The sequence below is a fragment of the Chamaea fasciata genome, unplaced genomic scaffold (genome assembly GCF_029207755.1).
Source record: "Chamaea fasciata isolate MVZ Bird 193981 ecotype frontalis unplaced genomic scaffold, bChaFas1.0.hap1 SCAF_4, whole genome shotgun sequence".
Classification (NCBI taxonomy): domain Eukaryota; kingdom Metazoa; phylum Chordata; class Aves; order Passeriformes; family Sylviidae; genus Chamaea; species Chamaea fasciata.
In genome coordinates this window covers 1543392-1561368 of record NW_027094089.1, presented here as the reverse complement: position 1 = coordinate 1561368, position 17977 = coordinate 1543392, and the positions used below count along the sequence as shown (strand labels likewise).

The 17977-nt window shown below is 51.2% G+C and overlaps 1 protein-coding gene across 1 annotated transcript; it reads right to left on the bottom strand.

Annotated features, from left to right (window-relative positions):
- Positions 1 to 10375: 10375 nt before the first annotated feature.
- SMAD7 (SMAD family member 7) lies at positions 10376 to 17458 on the bottom strand. The gene is given in 4 exon segments (XM_066182244.1): positions 10376 to 10821; positions 15887 to 15940; positions 16863 to 17227; positions 17229 to 17458. Coding segments are annotated over 4 exon segments (1011 nt in total). The 5' UTR covers positions 17375 to 17458.
- Between the last annotated feature and the right edge of the window lie 519 nt (positions 17459 to 17977).

The window sequence follows — 17977 nt, the reverse complement described above, 5'->3', positions numbered from 1 at the left end:
AGAAACCAGCACACAAAGGGCTCCTGACTTACTGAGATGCAAATCAGACGTGAGGGTGAGCTTGCCAAGGATCTCTCTCCCGGCCTGGGCTGTGCTGGAGGCTCCTGTGGCAGCGTCCTGCCCATCACCTTTTCTGGGATAAATCATGCCACAGATGCTGAAGCCACCAGAGACCACTGGGCCATGCCAGACATGGGGTCACAGCCCCCCGCAGCACAGCCACCCAGCTGGGGTTTAGAGGATGACCTTAAAAAGCCCTTTTTTTTTTTTTTTTTTTTTTTTTTTTTTTTTTTTTTTTTTTTTTGCAAAATAAAAGCTATTTGAAAAATAAAGCTTCACTGTTTCAAGTCGGGGAAGGTCCTCCAGCTCCCAGAGACCCCCGGGAGAGGACAGGGATACAGCCCCCAAGAAAAGCCACAGCTCTCCACTGACAACATGTAGCCATATGAGTTACACCTTAAAAACCTTGTTAAGACCTTAAAAAAAAACTGAAGTAGCAGCAGTCTAGAATTGCCAAACGGATACTTAATACACAGATGTGTGTTTAGGATTTTTCCCCCCCACAACTCCATTATGCACACACACACACACACAGCATCGCTGCTGCTCTTATTCCACTACTGGGAAAAAAAAAAACCCTCCTCTCCCTGCAGCACACTGACCCAGAATTCTCCCCTAAAGACTGAAAGCAGATGTAAATATACATGTTTCTCCCCACACACAAAAAAAAAAAAAAAGAAAAAAAAAAAAAAAGAAAAAAAAAAAAAAAAAAGCCCACTTCCCCCAGCAACTTTTCCCAGAGCAGCATCTCCCTCGCAGAGATGTAAACTCATGGAAAAAGCAGAGTTGGAACAAAAGTCCTTTTCACGTTCGTCGTGCCCCGCTTCGTAACAATTATGAAAACTGTTTAGCTGGGCTGGCATTTGGAGCATTTACTGCATTCCTGCCAATAAATTCCAGTCCCCGGATCCGATGGAAAAGGGCTCCCTCCCTCCCCTTTCCCCTCCCCTCCCTTGCCTTCATTCCTCCTGGCTTTCTTTACAACCTAATACCCTGTCGACGCGGGGGCCAGGGCCTACTTAGGGGGGAAAAAAAAACACCCAGCGCCAGACTGGAGACAGCAGGCAGACTGAAAAAGTTAATCATTACTTCTGTCTGCCTCATAATCTAATCACGCCTATTCCTAAGAGCGGGCGGCGGAGCACGCCGTACACGGGATATATCCATCCCAGGGTCACCGCCCAGGGGTGGACAGATGGACACACGGACAGCACCAGCCCCGGGCCCGGGGAGGGGGCAATCAAGGGATGGACGGACAGGACGGATGGCGTTGGGAAGGAGTTCACAAGCCTGGCCATGCACACACGCACACGCACAACACACCCACCCACACACACACACCCCTCCCCTCGCCTCTCACTTTGCTCTGGATTAATAACGCGTAGCAATTATGGAGAATATTATATTCATTAAGTAATTAACCCTCCCGGCGCTCCGGCGGAGCTGGCACCCCCTCCCCGGCAGACAGAGGCCAGCAGAGGTTTGCCCCGGGCTATGAAACGGGGCAGGTTGGCAGCACACAGGTTAAAGAAAAAAAAAGCCCCAAAACTCCTCGTGGCTCATCTCACACCCACTTCTGGTGGCAACAGCAGAGCCACGTCCCGATCGGGGACCTGCCATGCCACTGTGGGCATGGGGATTCCCATGGGGACAAAACTCAAGGGGTTTGTGGCTGCCACCAATAGCCACCAGCATCCTCCCATGGGGACAAAACTCAGGGGGTTTGGGCTGTCACCAACAGCCACCAGCATCCTCCCGTGGGGACAAAACTCAGGGGGTTTGGGCTGTCACCAACAGCCACCAGCATCCTCCCGTGGGGACAAAACTCAGGGGGTTTGGGCTGTCACCAACAGCCACCAGCATCCTCCCGTGGGCGCAAAACTCAGGGGATCTGGGGTGTCACCAACAGCCAGCAGCATCCTCCCAATGGGACAAAGCCCACGGAAACTGGGCATCACTGGGATGCAGCAGCATCCTCGCACAGGGCTGAAACACGAGGGGTTTGGGCATCACTAAAACCCAGGAGCATCCTCACACAGGGATAAAGCCCAGGGAATCTGGGGCTTGGCAAGCCCAGCATCACACCAGCTTCTCCAGAAAATAACTGCAGTGCAACTCTCAGGTGAGCCAAGGCTTCATGCTCTTGACACCCAGGATACATTTTCCATGCTTGGCTGTGACAAAGAACAGTAAAAACTACAGGCCTCTGCTTATGATTTATGGGTTTGTTCCTTATCGTGAGCTAAAAAGTCTCAGACTGGCTTCCAAAGAAAATGAATTCATCAGTTCAAATGCAGTGATGTAACTTCAGGCTCCCAGCTCCTTTTCCAAATAAAACTCCTGTTACTTGATTCCTGCTCGAAGAATGATTTTATGGAGTTATTGACTCTGTCCTCTCTGGCTGGGAAGGTGCTTGCCAGAGCCCAGCCACAGGGTCACTGACAGCTGTCCCGCCGTGGGCGGGGCACGACCTCATCCCATGGCTTAGTTTCTTGGCTATTTTGCCAGTTTTCCCTGCTTTTCTACTCAAAACCTCACCTCGCACACCAACGTGCAAACAGACACTCGGCTCCTCCGGTATTATTTTGCATCTCCCACCATGGAGGGGGCTCCTCCCCAGCACTGAAGCCCGGTAATTTTTATCACCCATAAATTCAGCTCATAGCCTTCCATCACCAAAAATCACTCGATCCACAGCCAACCTCACCACTTGGAAAGCGACAGATGTCTGAATTCCCTTCACCACCTTCCTAACAGCCGAGTTTCTCCCCCACAAAAGTCACCTCTTACTGATGAAGTTCTGGTTTCTGTGAACGAAATCTCTTTAACCTGTGTAAGCATTACACAGAATTCCATTCAAATATGGAACGCATCCAAAACACAACTAATACATTCAATGTATTCAACCTGTATATCTACAGAATATGTACATTGTACGTTGACTGTATCTCACATCATTATATATATAATACATTGAATAAATTATCTCCATACATAATTAACCTATACATAGAGACTGAACAGATTTTGCTCAATATTTAACCATCCACAAGTCTTTCTTATTACACACATCTCTAAGATACGTATTTGGAACTAGGGTCAAGAAGCTCGAGAGGTAGTGAATTATTCCTTTAAGGGCAAAATTCGCCTTTCCACACACTCGGGGAGCCAGGACTTCTCCCCAAAGCTGGCTCACCGAACCCCAGCACCCCAACAGGGATCCCACTGAGGGAGGGTGAGGAAGGACCCACGGAGCCGGGCACAGGGGAGCATCACTAAGAGCATCACCAGGACCTCCTGCACCCAGCCCACGGTGCTTCAGCACTGCCAGCACAACCCAAGCAGGGAGGCTGAAGCCAGTGGGTTTTTTTCCTGTAGTGAGGTTAAAAGGGTAGAGAAGGGCTGAGCCAGCTCTTACAGGGTGGTTTTTTTTTTGGGGGGGGGGGGGGGGTGGTTTTGGTTTTTTTTTTTTTTTTCCCTTGCAAGTTAAAACCAAGATAATGACACTGGGTGGGGACCAATTTGAACGGCTGAGCAGCCAAACCAAAATTAGTCTCCCGGCCAAGAGCTTCCTAGTGCCTCTCAGTTTGGGGAAGGAAGCTGAGAAAAAGCATGAAAATAATAATAAAAAAAAAAATTCCTCGGGAAGCTGGACCGTCGCGCTCAAGCAAAGGTGACCCTGCTAGTCAAATATTTTTCAACATAACAAAAATAAAATCAAGTACTGGAGCAGCCTCCCTTGGAAAAGCATGGCCTATGAGATGGTGTTTTTTCCTCTTTTTTTCTCCTTTTCTTTCTTTTCCCTCCCCTGGCACTTTCTTTCCTTTCACTAATAACTATGTTTTCTTGCATTTTTTTTTTCTTGGCTCTTTCCTCATAAAAGACTGATGTAATTTCCTGTCTTGTCCCAATGTTTCCTGTTAATTAACAGGGTGAAAGTTATCATCACGCGTTTAGATGGTTACCCAAAAGAAGGGAGGGGAAAAAAAAAAAAAAAACAACAAGGGGATAAATTAAAAAGAAAAGAGAAAAGGAATGCGAGTTTGCTGTCTGTTAGCAAAACACCACATCGCATCCCCAGCAGCATAAAAAACCCTGGGAAAAAGGTTTTTGGAACTGATGAGTTGAGCCCATGGGCAAAGACCCCCTGAAGGTCTGCGCACAGGTGATCCAAGCCCCCACCCTCCCCTGGATGGGGATGGAAAATCCCCTGCAATGCCTGCCCAGAAAAGCTCTTTTCTTGCATTAAGAAGGAAAATAAAAGAAGGGGAAACAAGGAGATGGAAAAACAGGAAGAAGAAGGAAAAAACAGCAGAAGAAGAAAAATAAGAGAAAAGTAAAGAAGGAAAATAGAAAAAAGGAGAAGAAGAAGAGGAAAAGGAGGAGAAAAGGGAGGAGGAAGGAAAACAAGAAAAAAGAGGGGGAAACAGGAAAACAGAAGGAAAAAAAGCCAAAATAATACAAAAAAAAAAGAGAGTGAGAAATAAAAAAAAAGTAAAATAACCTGTAGAGAGAAAGAGGCGGACAGCAACACCCAAGACGTTGCATTTACTAAGAGAAGTTGAAGAATAGCAGAAAGAAAAAAAAAAAAAAAAAAAAAAGGAAAAAAAAAAAACAACCCAGGGGCTAATCCAAAGACAGCAGGCGGAAATCCTGTGAGCCGCCGAGCTCCTTCCCCTGCCCGCCCTCAGCCCCGTGCAGGATCAGGATCAGGCTCCTCCGTGCCCTCTGTTCCTCAACAGCAGCCGTGACGCAGCCGGTACCCCGGCGGCACCGCGGCCGCGCCGGCGGCGGGCGAAAACAAAGCGATTTAGGCAAAAAGCGAGGGTGGCTGGAGCAGAGAGACTGTGCCTCAGCGGTTAATAATATCCCAGCGCTGAAAATAAACTGGGAAGGAAGCTCCTTTGTGACAGTAGGCAGGCGGCCAGGCTGCGGCGTGGGTCATTCATGCCGGCGGGGGACGGCAAGAGGGGCTGGCACCCACCTGCCGCCCGGCCCGCCACCCTGCTGGAGCACAGCTAGGGCTGGGGACGAGGTCCCTACGCAAAATTTCATCCTAGGCACCCTAAAACACGCTGCACCCCGCTGCGAGCCAGCAGGGAGGTTAATGGTGTGGGCCACCGTGGCTGGAAACAGGCATCCCCCCATGCCCGTGGCAGGGAAATGCATGTGGCTAACGTTACTGGTTCCTTTAGTGTAAGCGATACCCACTGGCAGACAGCGGGGATGGAAACGATGCAGCCCACATCCCTGCCAGCCCGGGGCTGCTCCTCTACGAGTGTTTTTGTCCCATGGAGTTTTAAATGTCCCCAGTGATCAAGTTGCCGGCGCTCATTGGGACAGCTACTGCGAGCAGAGCACGGCTCAAAACCGACACTCAACTTCCAAAATTCACCTTCCTAGCCTCACCCTTCCCTAAAAAGCGCCAGGTTGTGGGATTAAAACGCAGGTGAACCCATCATGGTCCCCCCATCACTGTTAGCACCACCATCCCCACTCTGATGGTCTTGCTGGTTCTGGGGTCTTCTGCATTTTGTCATCGGCTGTTCCAAAGGCACTGTTTGGCTGGGAAAACCTACTGTCACCTGGAAAAATGGGTTTAATGAAGCTGCACAGGTATGGATTGAAGCTCTCTAATGGGGGCAGCACCTCTGCTATCATTTCTTTTTTAAAACACATCATGGGAGAGTATCTAGGAAAGGCTCAAGAGGCTCTAGAGCACTTAAAAGTAATTATTAAATGGATTCTATTTGCTTTGGAAGGATTTTAATCGACGAAACGTCCGGAGCTGGGAGGAGGATCCCAGCTGTGTCCCAGGAGGGTCCCCACAGGGTGAGAACCCCCTTTGGAAAAAAAAAAAAAAAAAAAAAAAAAAAAGGGCAAAAAAAAAAAATCCCTCCTGGGGCTTGAAGGAACCAGAGCGGGTGGCCAAGCCAAGAGCCCGGGGTCGGTGCCAAGCACCAGCTCCCTCCTCCCAGTCGGCCACGGTCAGATGATGTGCGAGGCGAGCCGGGAGGCTCCTAGTCTGGCAGGCAGCCTGCTCTGCTCCAGAGGCTCCAGTGCTGTCATCCTGGCATTAACCCCTGATAACCTTGTCCTTTCCAGGACTGGACTGTGGTTTTTTAGGCAAGCAAGGAGCAAGGGGTGGGCGGGGGGGTCACGTCTCCCAGCGAGGCTGGGAAGGAAAGGGTGCAGCGCCCCGCGACGCTCAAAGCAATTTAAAAAATATTAAAACGACGTAAGCTCAAAAATAAACCAAAAATAAGTGACTTAAAGAGAAAAAAAAAAAAATCCCAAGCAATTGTTTATCCCTGGGACAAATATACAATCCTAGTTCCACAGGAAGATGTCTCAATTTCAGATTATAATAGGATGCCAATTTGTAAATAAAGGCATTTCACAGGAGGTTATAAACTCCGTAGGGGAGGGAGGTGGAAGTAGGGGGAACGGGAAAACACAGGCAGGGCTCTGGCGGAGAAACAGCACAGGATCCTGTTTACACGGGCGAGGGGAGAGCGACGGGAAGCCGCTTTGGGGGGCAAATATCTCCGGATTTGGACAAGGTGCTTCTTCCCCGCCGAGCAGATACCAGCGGGGATCAGAGGCATAGTGAAACATTCCCGGCCTGCCCGCAATTTTGGAATGAAATGTCAATCAGCCAAGAGGTCCCTTAAACCAGACAAGGTCCCACAGCACAGAGAGCCAGAGCAGGGAATGAGGTCAAAGCTCTCCCAGCCTGGGGAAGTCTATTCCCTGAGTTTTTGGTGCAGAGCTGGGAGGGAGAAGCTGAATCTGTGCCGGCTACAGAAGAGCCTTGTTGGTTTCCCAGCCTCAAGGCTTGGAGAACCTTGATCCAGCACCCACCAAGCATCATCGCTCAACATCCACTGGCTCTTGGAGATCCTGAGATGCTACCAGAGTTTGGGCAAAACAGCAGAATTGGGCCAAAACCTGGATAACCTCTCAGGCTTGGTATTTCAGGAACAACCTCTATAAAAAAGCAGTGGATGTGGCGAGGACGCAAGCCGGCTCAACTCGCTCTCCCTCTCTGAGGACAAGCTCTGGACCGCTTGAGAGCTCTGCTTTGCCAGCAGATCCAGCACTAATCACCTGTCCCACTGGAGAGCCACCTCCTGACCCACCGTGGACACCACAACCTTTCACCAGGCAAGAGCCACCAGCCCCACACCACACATGGGTCAGGATAGAGATGTCCAGGGCTGGTGGATCACATCCCACGGAGACCAAGCACCAACAGCACCAAACACCACCAGCTCACTTCTACCCTTGGAGCAGAGCTTCTCCATGGGTCATACAGGGATTTGGCTCCCACCAATCTGAGGCCACCAAACCACGGGCCAGCCACCTCCAGGCTCTCCAAGCATGGCTCTGCTTGTTTGAAAGGAGTCACAACCAAACACAACTGCTGAGAACAAGTCAGCTCAAAATACAGGAAAACCACCCTCTGTCTCCTATTTACGGGAATTATTTTTATCTCCAACGGGATATTTTTGCTCTTTAACCACACTGAGGACAGAAAGGATATGGCTAGTAATACCTGAGCACAGCCATGTCAGTGGGAGAAAACGTGAGCGAGGAGTCCTGACCTACCCACAGGCTGACCACCGACAAAAATAAAGATGATATAAGAAAATAAATAAAGCCAAGAATACAGAAGCAAGAGCCAGCGCCTTGGGGGAAGCAAGGGCTACATCAGCCAGAGAATGGGATGACTGGGGAAGACAGAGCAGAGGTGGGATGAGAAGAGGACACCAGCATGGTGTGATGGACTACCCAGGATTGCATTCCTGGGTCACGAAGGAGAACAGAAAGAAGAGGGAGGGAGGGGAAGAGCAGCTCGGAGCAGCTATTGGCGAGGGGGGAAACACTCCCCGTACACCCCCTGGCCGCGCCGCTCCCCCCGCCACACATCCTCCAGAGCCTCTGGTATCCATCAATGCAACTGCCTGCAGCCCCAGTAAGAGACAGACCCCAGCAGTGGCTGATCTGAGACTCCTCCTCGTCAAAGGCTCCTCACGGAGAGCTGCAGGGACGCTCGCTTTGAGCCCCGCCAACGCTCCCCTTGCCACCATCCTCTCAACCCCTCCGTGCACTCCCCTGACGGAGTGGCTGTGAGCCCCAGGCTGGCCTCATTCCCAAATGCTCAGTGCTGAGAGTGATCTTGCTTGCCAAATCTTGCTTTTTAAGACATCAGAGCAGGTCTTCTGACCCTGCTGCTACACCAGCATCCACCACACGTCGCAAACGACCAAAGGCTGCAGCGCTGCAGGATCCCACCACCAGCAACAAACACCTGCGATGTCTTTTTCCTCACACACCCGCTCCAGTTTCCAAATTACCGAAATAATTACATTTTTTCCCCCCCCCTTTTCTCAAACCATCCTTTCATTAAGGAGCTGCAAATCCAACACACATAGGTCTGGATGGGATGAGGGATGTTGGATTCTCCACCCAGTTTCACCTGTCCCTACCTGCCCAAACACAGATAAGACCAAGCCAAAGCGCTGGCCGCGTACGCTGCCAATATCCCATTAAAGCCCTCTTCAAACACACTCTTCTGCTAACTAAAATATGCAGGAGGGGGTAGGAGAAAAAAAAGGAGGAGAAAGTGAGCTTTGGAGGATTGTTCCAAAGTGCGTTTATTTTCCTTTCTTGACTGGGTCTCTCCAGTTGGGAATTTTCAGCGCTGCACTTCTGCGCGCGGAAGGGAGATGCCAGTAAATCAGAGCAAATTCAAAACAAATGCTCTTTCATGTGGAGGCATTCAGGGCTTGGGTAGCTAACCATATCCCTTCAAGAGTCAACTCTCCTATCAGCTCCTCATTAAACTAAATGGCTACAATTACATTTGGGGAGGAAAAAAAGAGCGGTTAATGATCGTAAAAAGGTTCTGTTTCCAGGCTTGGGGAGGGGGGGAACCTTTGATAAGGGAGGTTAAAAAAAAAAAAAAATCCAGTGAAATAATAACAATAGAATAAAATGAGTTAAAAATGTACTTTCAGGTAGAAATGTGCTTTCATTTGGGGAAGAAGCTCAATTAAGGAGCTAGGGGTCCCCTTCCCGCGGCCCTTTGGGAGGCACCAGGAACGAGCCATGTTATTTCCTGCAGCCCAAGCCCCCACCTCCTGCCTTCCCTTCGGGAGCAGAGCTGCCAGACGAGATGTTATCAATAGGCTGAACCTTACAGAAAGCCCCCTTTTAAAAGCGAGTACTTCCTCTGCTTATTTCATGTGGTATCCTGTGGAACTGAACTCTCTCCTCCCCTCTGCAATGGGTGTATTTCAGGAGGAAAAAAGAAAAAAAAAAAAAAGAAAAGGAAAAAAGATCTAACAACATCCTTATTGTGTTGTTTTGCTTCTTGTCTTTTTTCTTCCTACAGTCCCTTTTTTTTTTTTAATTCCCTGAAGCTATAGGCTCCAATGGTAAAAAAAAAAAAAAAAATTAAAAAAAAAACGCAAATCCTTCAGCCTTAAGAAAAAAAAATAAAAATCCCAACCAGCAACAAGTTTTCCTGTTCCCTCTCCCTCTTCGTTTGATTAATTCTCATTAGGGCCTTTGAACAAACAATATGCTCCCCTCTCAAATAACAGACAGGGTATATATTACACCCAAAGAAAAACAAACAAGGCTCACTTAAAGACATCACATCCACACCAAACGCAATTCCTGGAGAGAGGCAGGGGCAGATGCGAGCGCGCGTGCAGCCGCGGACGACCTAATTCCGATTTCCAGTTTCAGGGTGATGAATAAATCATAAATCAAGGAGACATCCCCACAAAGGCAAGCGCCTTCAAACATCAGCCTGTACCTGCAGGTACATGGTTTCAGACACTTTAATCCTGGTAGAGACACTGAGGTGGCCAGTCTGGGGTGGGAGATGAGGTGCCGGAGACATCACACCTTGGAAATGGCGTTGGGAGTTGGACTAAATGACCTTCAAAGGTCCCTTCCAAACCACTCTATGTGCCTATGCAAACTCCAGGAGGGGTGGAGAAACCACCCCACAAGCCTCCATCCTGTAAGAGCAACTGGAGGCTGAAGGAGATGGCAAATAGGAAAACTATGGAAATCATTGGATTTATCAGGAAGGGATTAAAAAAACACATCATCAGCTCTCTCTGCAACATCCTCTATACAAAAACAGGCCACCTCTCCTCCCCAGGCACCACGAGCCTTGTGCATCAGATGGGGGATGCTGGTGACCTCACCAAGAGCAAAACCTGAGCAGGGCTCTCATCCCAGGGACAAGAGATGCCCCCAACACCAAGTCAAGGATTTGACACCAAATCTTTTTTTAAGGCATGACTGCACCTGCTCCCATAACCCACACACCAGAATGAATGGCCAACCAACATTGTTCAGCCTTGCTCTGCCTCAGACCTTTGGCCTCCTCCTGCCTTAGCCCAAAAATGAATGGAGCATAAGGCTGGAAGTCAAAGGAAATACAGACATTCAGGGATGGAGAATCTTGTCTGAGATTCCAACACATCCCCTGCACGAGAAGTACACAGCTGCTACTGAAACAAAACCCAGCTTCCCCTCCAAGCACACCCTTCTCAGTGATGTGCATTCCCAAAACTCCTCCAGCATCACTTCGCCTTTTGTCAGGACCCTCAGCCAAACACAACCCACAGCCAAGATCAAGGGCAACAAGAAATGTCTTACCTGAGAGCCCCCCAGGGGCTAGACAATTAGTTCCCCCTGTTTCAGTGGAGGAAGGCACAGAGTCTGGACAATCTGCTGGAGCAGAGGAAAAAGAAAAAAAAAGAAAAAAAAAAAAAGAAAAAAAAAAAAAAAAAAAAAAGAGAGAGAAAAAAGAAAAGTCAGTATATAGGTGGTTCTTTTCAGGCTCCCAGCATCGCCCCAAGCAGAACACACATTCCAAAGGGCTTAGCAGGAAGCGATTACTAATTGTCCGTGCAGAGACGGTAGTTCATCAAGAAGCATCCACCCTAACTCGTTGTCTCAGTCAAGGCTGTGCTTCATCACCAGCCAGCGCTGATTATAGACTGGCAGAAATTACAGGCTGGCTGCCACCTCTCTGGACAAGTCACCGGCTAAGGAGATCAAGGTTGTCGCCGTTCTGATGCAAGCAAGCTTCCAAAAATGCTTAAGTCGTGGCTTTATACACCCGATTTAGTCAAAACCTGTAACCCACCGAAATGGGAACCGAAAGGGAAACGTCTCATTGCTGCCCTTTCACAGTGAACGGGCTGAGTTTGTGGTGCCCTGCTCAGTTTTTGTCACCACCAGCTGCTGGCAGACCTTATTGCCACCTCCTGGGCAACTGGACCTGCTCCTCCGTGCACCACCGAAGGGCAGGGTAAGACTGGCTGCTGCATTAGAGGTTTCTCCTGATGCATGCAGGTGTTGGAGATCAAGGTTTGGACCTCCCTTTTCCTAAGCCTGCTCTTCCAGAAGCCAACACCGACCTCCTGGTCCTACATGCCGACTCCAGCTTTTTGGTCGCTACCATGGGGGACCACAAGCTGAAGAACAAGCCTGAGAAGACCTGTGAAGTTCATGCGAACTTCTGGTCCTCAGGGATTTTGGGTTTCACCAAACGTGGCCTCTCTATGCCCTCATTTCGCTCACATCTGCATCCCAAAGCAAGGGCCACCACCAGGAGAGCCAAGATGATTTTCTCCCTAATGATAAAGCAATTCTGCCAGATCCCACCCCTGGAATACCAGTGAATAAGAAATTCCTGTCTGCATAACCTCATTTTATCAGAGTAAAGTAAAAGCCCTAACAGGAATATACAGTTTAACAGGATATACTTAATCAAACTGAAAACAATAGGGGAGACAGGAAATAGACTTACTTGTGAAATACTGTATATGATACACTCTCTAAATGCCTTGTCGTGCTTTCTATGCTTTAAAGAAATAGAGGGGTTTAACTCTTTTTTTTAACCCTTTCTAGTCCAGACAGAAGATTCCCCTGCCAGGAATCCCTGGAATTTGAAGCCCTGTGATGGCTTCAACTGCTTGAGCTACAGATGCTTTCCGAACACAGGCTGGACCAACCACTGTGCCCTGCCCTGGGCTCCCTGTGCCTGCAGCTACAGTTCCCTGAGGAGTTCCTGTGGATAAGGAACATAACTGGTCCTTTCCATGCCACCTTGCTGTAGAGATCATATGTGACCAGGTTCTGTTACCACATCAGGCAGGACAGAACTTCAAATACATAACCCTAGCAATGAGGGCAGGGGGATGCGCTTCCACACTTCTCCCTCAGCTCCCTTCCCGTGCCCCATCACCCAAAAGACAGTTCCCCTCATCCATGAAGCCTTTCCAGAATGCAGAGCTGGCAAGGCTCAACTCTGGACCAACCACGGGAGCCAGGCGTGGGCTGAGAATCCTCATAGGGTCTCTGCCCTGTGTGTGGCTGGATTCATTATTGCACTCTCCCTGCTGCCCACAGAGGTGTCCAGGGCTCTTGTTAGCACTGGGCACTGAGGCTCCCTTTACCTCCAGCACCAGAGAGGTCGGCAGGAGCAGACGTTTCTCCTGGTGCACATCAATCTCCTCCCAGCTCTGCCTTCCCACGGCACGAAACCATTGCGGAGACACACAATTATTCCTTGTGGCCACCAGCCCAACCTTGCAAGGTGTCAAATAGCTCCTGGGAGCTGCCAAACCTCCAGCTCCCCTGAAAGCTGACACCGCAGGAGGGCATTCGGCCCCGCAGCGACATCTCAGGGAGCTCCCTGCACTCCCGTACCATCAGCACCACCAAGTCCCATCACGCAGGAGCACAATAAAGCCACTTGCAGCCCCCTGTCCCACTCAAAGCTGAGCCAAAAACCTGCCTGAATGATTTGAGGGTGCTACTGCCCACCCCACTTTCAGCAGAGCTGCAAGTGGCAGCTCCAGCAGGGACAATCAGGAATGCTGAGTGCCCACACACCTCCATCATCCATCCCTGACGATGCCCCGTGTGAGGAAGAGGGAAAGTCCTTTTATCAAGTCCTCTCCTTGATAAAACTCTTCCCCATCCCTGGAGGTGTCCAAGACCAGCCTGGAGGTGGCTTGGAGCAACCTGGTCCAGTGGAAGATGTCCCTGCCCAAGGCAAGGGGTTGGAGTGAGACGAATTTTAAGGTGGTTCCAACCCAAACCATTCTGGGATTCTACGAATGAGCAAGCCAGGCTGACCCACAGCCTTCCCTCAGGTAACTCAGCCATCAAGGGCAGATCTTTCTGTTCCACAACAAATACCGTATCTATCCTACCAACACAGCCCGATGTGGCATTTCATTGCCTGCAGCAGATCCCCAGCTCCCTGCTTTCCTCCAGCCTGCGATGCAGCCTGTCTCAGCCTCCATCACCTCCAGAAAAACCAATTTAATGCCCATCGATTCAGAGTTTTAAGCAAAAAGAGAAGCGAGATTTAGACAATATTGAAGAGAGAAATGCTTAATGATGGCAGTGGTGAGGCACTGGCACAGGTTGCACAGAGAGACGGTAGATCCCCCACCACAGAAACGTCCAAGGTCAGGCTGGATGGGACATGGAGCAAACCTGAAGATGTTCCTGCTCATGGCAGGAGGGTTGGACTAGATGCTCTTTAGGGTCCCTTCCACCACAAACTGGTTTTTGATTCTCCGATCTGGCAACCTCTGCCAGAACCCACACCAGTCCAGGTTTATTATCTGCCTGTCTCTCCATATGAAGCACTTACAAGACACAGCACTAAACACTTAAAACTTTTACCACCACTATCATGCTTGATGGAAAAGCAGAAGTTTCCTGCTGGATTCACAGCTCCACTGGCAGAGCCTAAAGACAGGGACTCTTCCCCAGGTGAGAAGATGGCTGATGGGCATCAGCCAGGTAAAAAATCTTCACACCTTCCCACAGTTCTCAACATGCAGCTGGGGAACTGCCACAGGAGATGGCACTGACGGGAAACTCTCAGTCCCCCCTGCAGAGGAAATGCTGAGAAACCCTGAGCTTGCAAAACCCACCTGCCACCACAGACTTCCAGGCTCCGCTGGTGCCTGTCACAGCCCCGCTAGTCAGAGCTCAGCTGCCAAGAGGATTTTTCTTTCAAAAAGGAAAAAAAAGGAGGACTTTTTGGTGAGTAACCCAGTTGTTTCTGTGTTTCCGATGGGCAGTGTTAATCACTTCCTATTGGCCGATAGGAATGACTTTTCCTTTCGAAATGGCACATTCATGTTCTGCGGCTTTTCTGTTTACACACATTTTGCTACCTTATGTCAACACTTGCTAATGAATAAATATATCATTCGGCTAACTGAAAATGAGATCCTGGCAGAGGCAGATTGGATGTTTAAATCCTGCTAATAGATTTTATCCTAACATCTTTAGAGGAAACCAAAACCAAGCTTTAACCCTTCTCTCCCGCAGCTCCGAATCCCTTTGCATCCCACGCCAGGATCATCAATGAGTACGAAGAGTATGAAGTATGAGTATGGCAGAGAAAAGCCATACAGGCAGAAATAGGAACTTTTGGGGGAGCACTCCAGGGATGCAGTCAAAATTTTGTGAAACCGATTAAACTCCATGACCCACCAGACCCTCTGAGCGTATTACAGAACAACCCTTCTGCCTCCCACCACACGCTCGGGATGCTGAACCTACTCCCAATGTCCCTCTCTCATTCATGAGCCCTTATCTTCTGTTTTTTCCACACCAAGGAAAGATAGCTCATGATTTGCAACCCAATTGTTTGTTAAACAGCTTTGTTTATTTCCGCAAGGCAAAAAAAAAAAAAAAAAAAAAAAAAAAAAAAAAAAAAAAAAAAAAAAAAAAGCAAGCCTTATTAGCGTTCCCAAAGAGTTTGCAGAAGGGGAAAACAACAGTCCAGCCTCCAAGGGAGCAGCTGGCAGGATGAAACTCCAACACTGCACCAGAGCAGCCTGAGACCCTGAAGGGAGGTAATTTTACAGACACTGTTCTTTTTGGCCAAAAAACCCCAACCAAACCAATCTGACCCTGGTCTTCAGGAATATCTGTCTATCTAACTTTGCCTCCCTTGCCTGTCACCACCGCGGGACGCGACCGCAGAGACCACCGCGCTCCAGCCCACTCCAGAGCCACTAATCCTCAGGAAGCCAGGAGCCGGGCTCCCTCCCGGGCTCCTCGTGTTTCCGACTCTCCCCACCTCTCCTCCTTCTCCCAGCCTCATTTATCTCACACGCGGCGAGCTCGCTGCCAACCAAGAGTTTATGCAGACAACCGCAAAAGAGCTGGTGCCAGCCTCAAATGGGCTTCTCCCCTGGCACCCTGACATTCAATTACAAGCAACAGGCATGCACAGCGGGGCTAACAAAGTTAAATTTAAAAAAGCTTTTAAAAGTAACTTTTCAAACTCTTCCCCCGCTTTTTTTTTTTTTTTCAGCCTAATGAGGCAGAAATAGGCTCCCATAAAACTTAAAGAGAGATTCCTAACCAACCAGTCCCCCTCTCAAGGGATTCCCAGGCATCAGGGGGATGCTGGATCCCAACCTAAATCCCTAAAAATTCACCCAGGGGTGCAGAAACACTGCCATTTCCACCTAGAGCCTATGGTTTTCCTGGCTGACTCAAGCAGCACAGGCCTGTGCTGCATTGCAATCCCTTCTGAAGTTTCCTGCCAGAGTTTTAAAATCCTACTTCGTGCACAAGGTGGCTTAGATAAAATACACGTTAATTCTTACAGGCATAGCAGGAGGCACAGAAGCACACAAGCAACCCAAAAGCAAAATGCATGACAAAGCCGGGAGACTGTTTTCCCTGATAAAGGGGCTGTTTTGCCATTTTTTATCTCTTACACTTGCATTGAAAGAAGTCCACTTACCAGTTGGTTTGAGAAAATCCATTGGATATCTGGAGTAGGGTGGAGGGGGAGACTCTGGAATTAGAGAAGTACAGAGAAAATAAAGGCAGAGCCATGAGAAAGAAAAAAAAAAAAAAGAAAGAAAGAAAAAAGATAGGAACTTATGATAACAGTGGCATTCTTTTAGCAAAACTGTTTGTCTTAGCTCTGGGGGTTGGAGGCAGGGCAGCGAGGCGGTGATTGCCTTGATATTTAGCTGTCAGATAAACAAAAGGGGCCGTCTGGCGCCAGTCTCCCTGCTATCTGCCGCTCGGGCTGTCTGATCGGGGCCTCCTTGGCTCGGCGGAGCCGCGGCAGCGCCGGGGCCGCCCGGCCCTTAATCCCCCGGCACCGCGCGGGGACGGCGGGGAGGCAGCGCCGGGGCCCCCGGGGAGGGAGGGGGTCCCGGAGGTGGGGGCGTCGCCCCCTCCCCAAGTACTAAAGGAAATACATAAAACCACGGCAATGGAAAGTTCTTGTGCGTGTTCTGGGTTCTGTTGTTTGTTGTGGCTTGGTTTTGTTTTGGTTTGGTTTTCTTTTTTTTCCCCTCCAGAAAGGAGGGGGGGGGGGGGAAAAGTTTTGCGGGCCGGGAGGTGAGTGAGGCTGCCATCCACGTATCGCTGCATTCCCTCCACACACGCATCCCTTGCATCCCCTGCACACCTCCAGCCCCCGGATCCCCTCTGGCCCCTGCAACCCTGCATCCTCTCCATCCCCTGCACCCCATGCCCTCCATTCCCCGCATCCCTGTGTCCGTCCATCTCCTGCACACCTTCAGCCCCCGCACCGCTGCACCCCCTCCATCTCTTACACCCAGCCCCTGCACCCCTGAACGCCCTGCAACTTTGCGTGCCTGCCATTCCCCTGTATTCCCACATCCCCCCAAGCCCTGCACGCCTCTAACCCCCCCAGCCCCCGCGACCCCCGCTATCCCCCCGCCATCCCCCCGGCGCCGTACCTAGCTCGCAGAGCCGGCTGAGGTGGTGCGGGTTGCAGCAGACGAGCTCGGAGTGAGCCTTGCCGTAGGATTCACAGCAACATAACCGCTTCACTTCGGAGCAGTGGCGGAGGTCGGGCCAGCGGAACACCTTGCAGAGCAGCACGGGCAGCGGGTACCAGTGCTGTCCCAGCCGCGAGTCGGCCTTGGCGGGCAGCAGCAGGCAGGGGGTCCGCGCCCCGCCGCGGGACTCCACGGCGTGCAGCAGCCCCTCCAGCTGCCGCTCCTTCAGCCGCTTCAGCACGGCGTGGGTCAGCGCCTTCAGTTCCGCCTCCGCGCCCGCCGCCGCCCGCCCGCCGCGGCCCGCCTTGCCCGGGCAGCACCCGCGCCCCCCCGCCCAAGTGCGCCCGGGGCTCGGCCACCGCCGCCGCCGCGCCGGGCTCGCCCGCCGCCGCCTCCTCCTCCTCCTCGCCGCCGGGCGCGCGGCTCCGCCAGAGCCGCCGGACGAGCACCGAGCGTTTGGTCCTGAACATGCGGGACGAGAGGAGGGGCCCCCGGCTACAAAACGGGCATGTCGTCCGCCGAGCATGAAGGGGCCGGCAGGCGGGATGCGGCGGCGGCGGGGGGCAGCGGCGGGGGGCAGCGGAGCCGAGGCGGGCTGTGGCATGCGCCAGTCTCCGCGCTGGGGCCGCGGGTCCCGCCGCCTCCCGCGGGGGGATGCGCCGGCCGCGCCTCCTCCGCCCGCCGCGAGAAAATTTGCAGAAAAATCGGGCGGAAAAGAAAAAGATCAAAACCGCGAGGAAAAAAACGAAGAGGAGAAAAAGGGGGAAAAATAAAGGCGGGGGGAAGGGAAGGAGGGAAGGCAGAGAGTCGCCGCTCGCTCCGGCTTTGCCCAAAAAAGCGAAGAAAAAGGAAAAAAATCCCCGCCTAGAGCCGGCGGCGCCCGTGGCGGGGGCAGACGGGCGGGGGCTGCCGGCGCCGCGCCGCCGTGCGCGGGTGCGGAGCGCGGCCCGAGCCGCGGGGGAGCCTCGGCCGCCCCGGGGCCGCGGCGCCCATCAACCCGCCACGCCGGGGAGCGGGCGCGGCGGCAGGGATGCGGCGCAGGGCAGAGCCAGCAGGCAAAAAAAAAAAAAAAA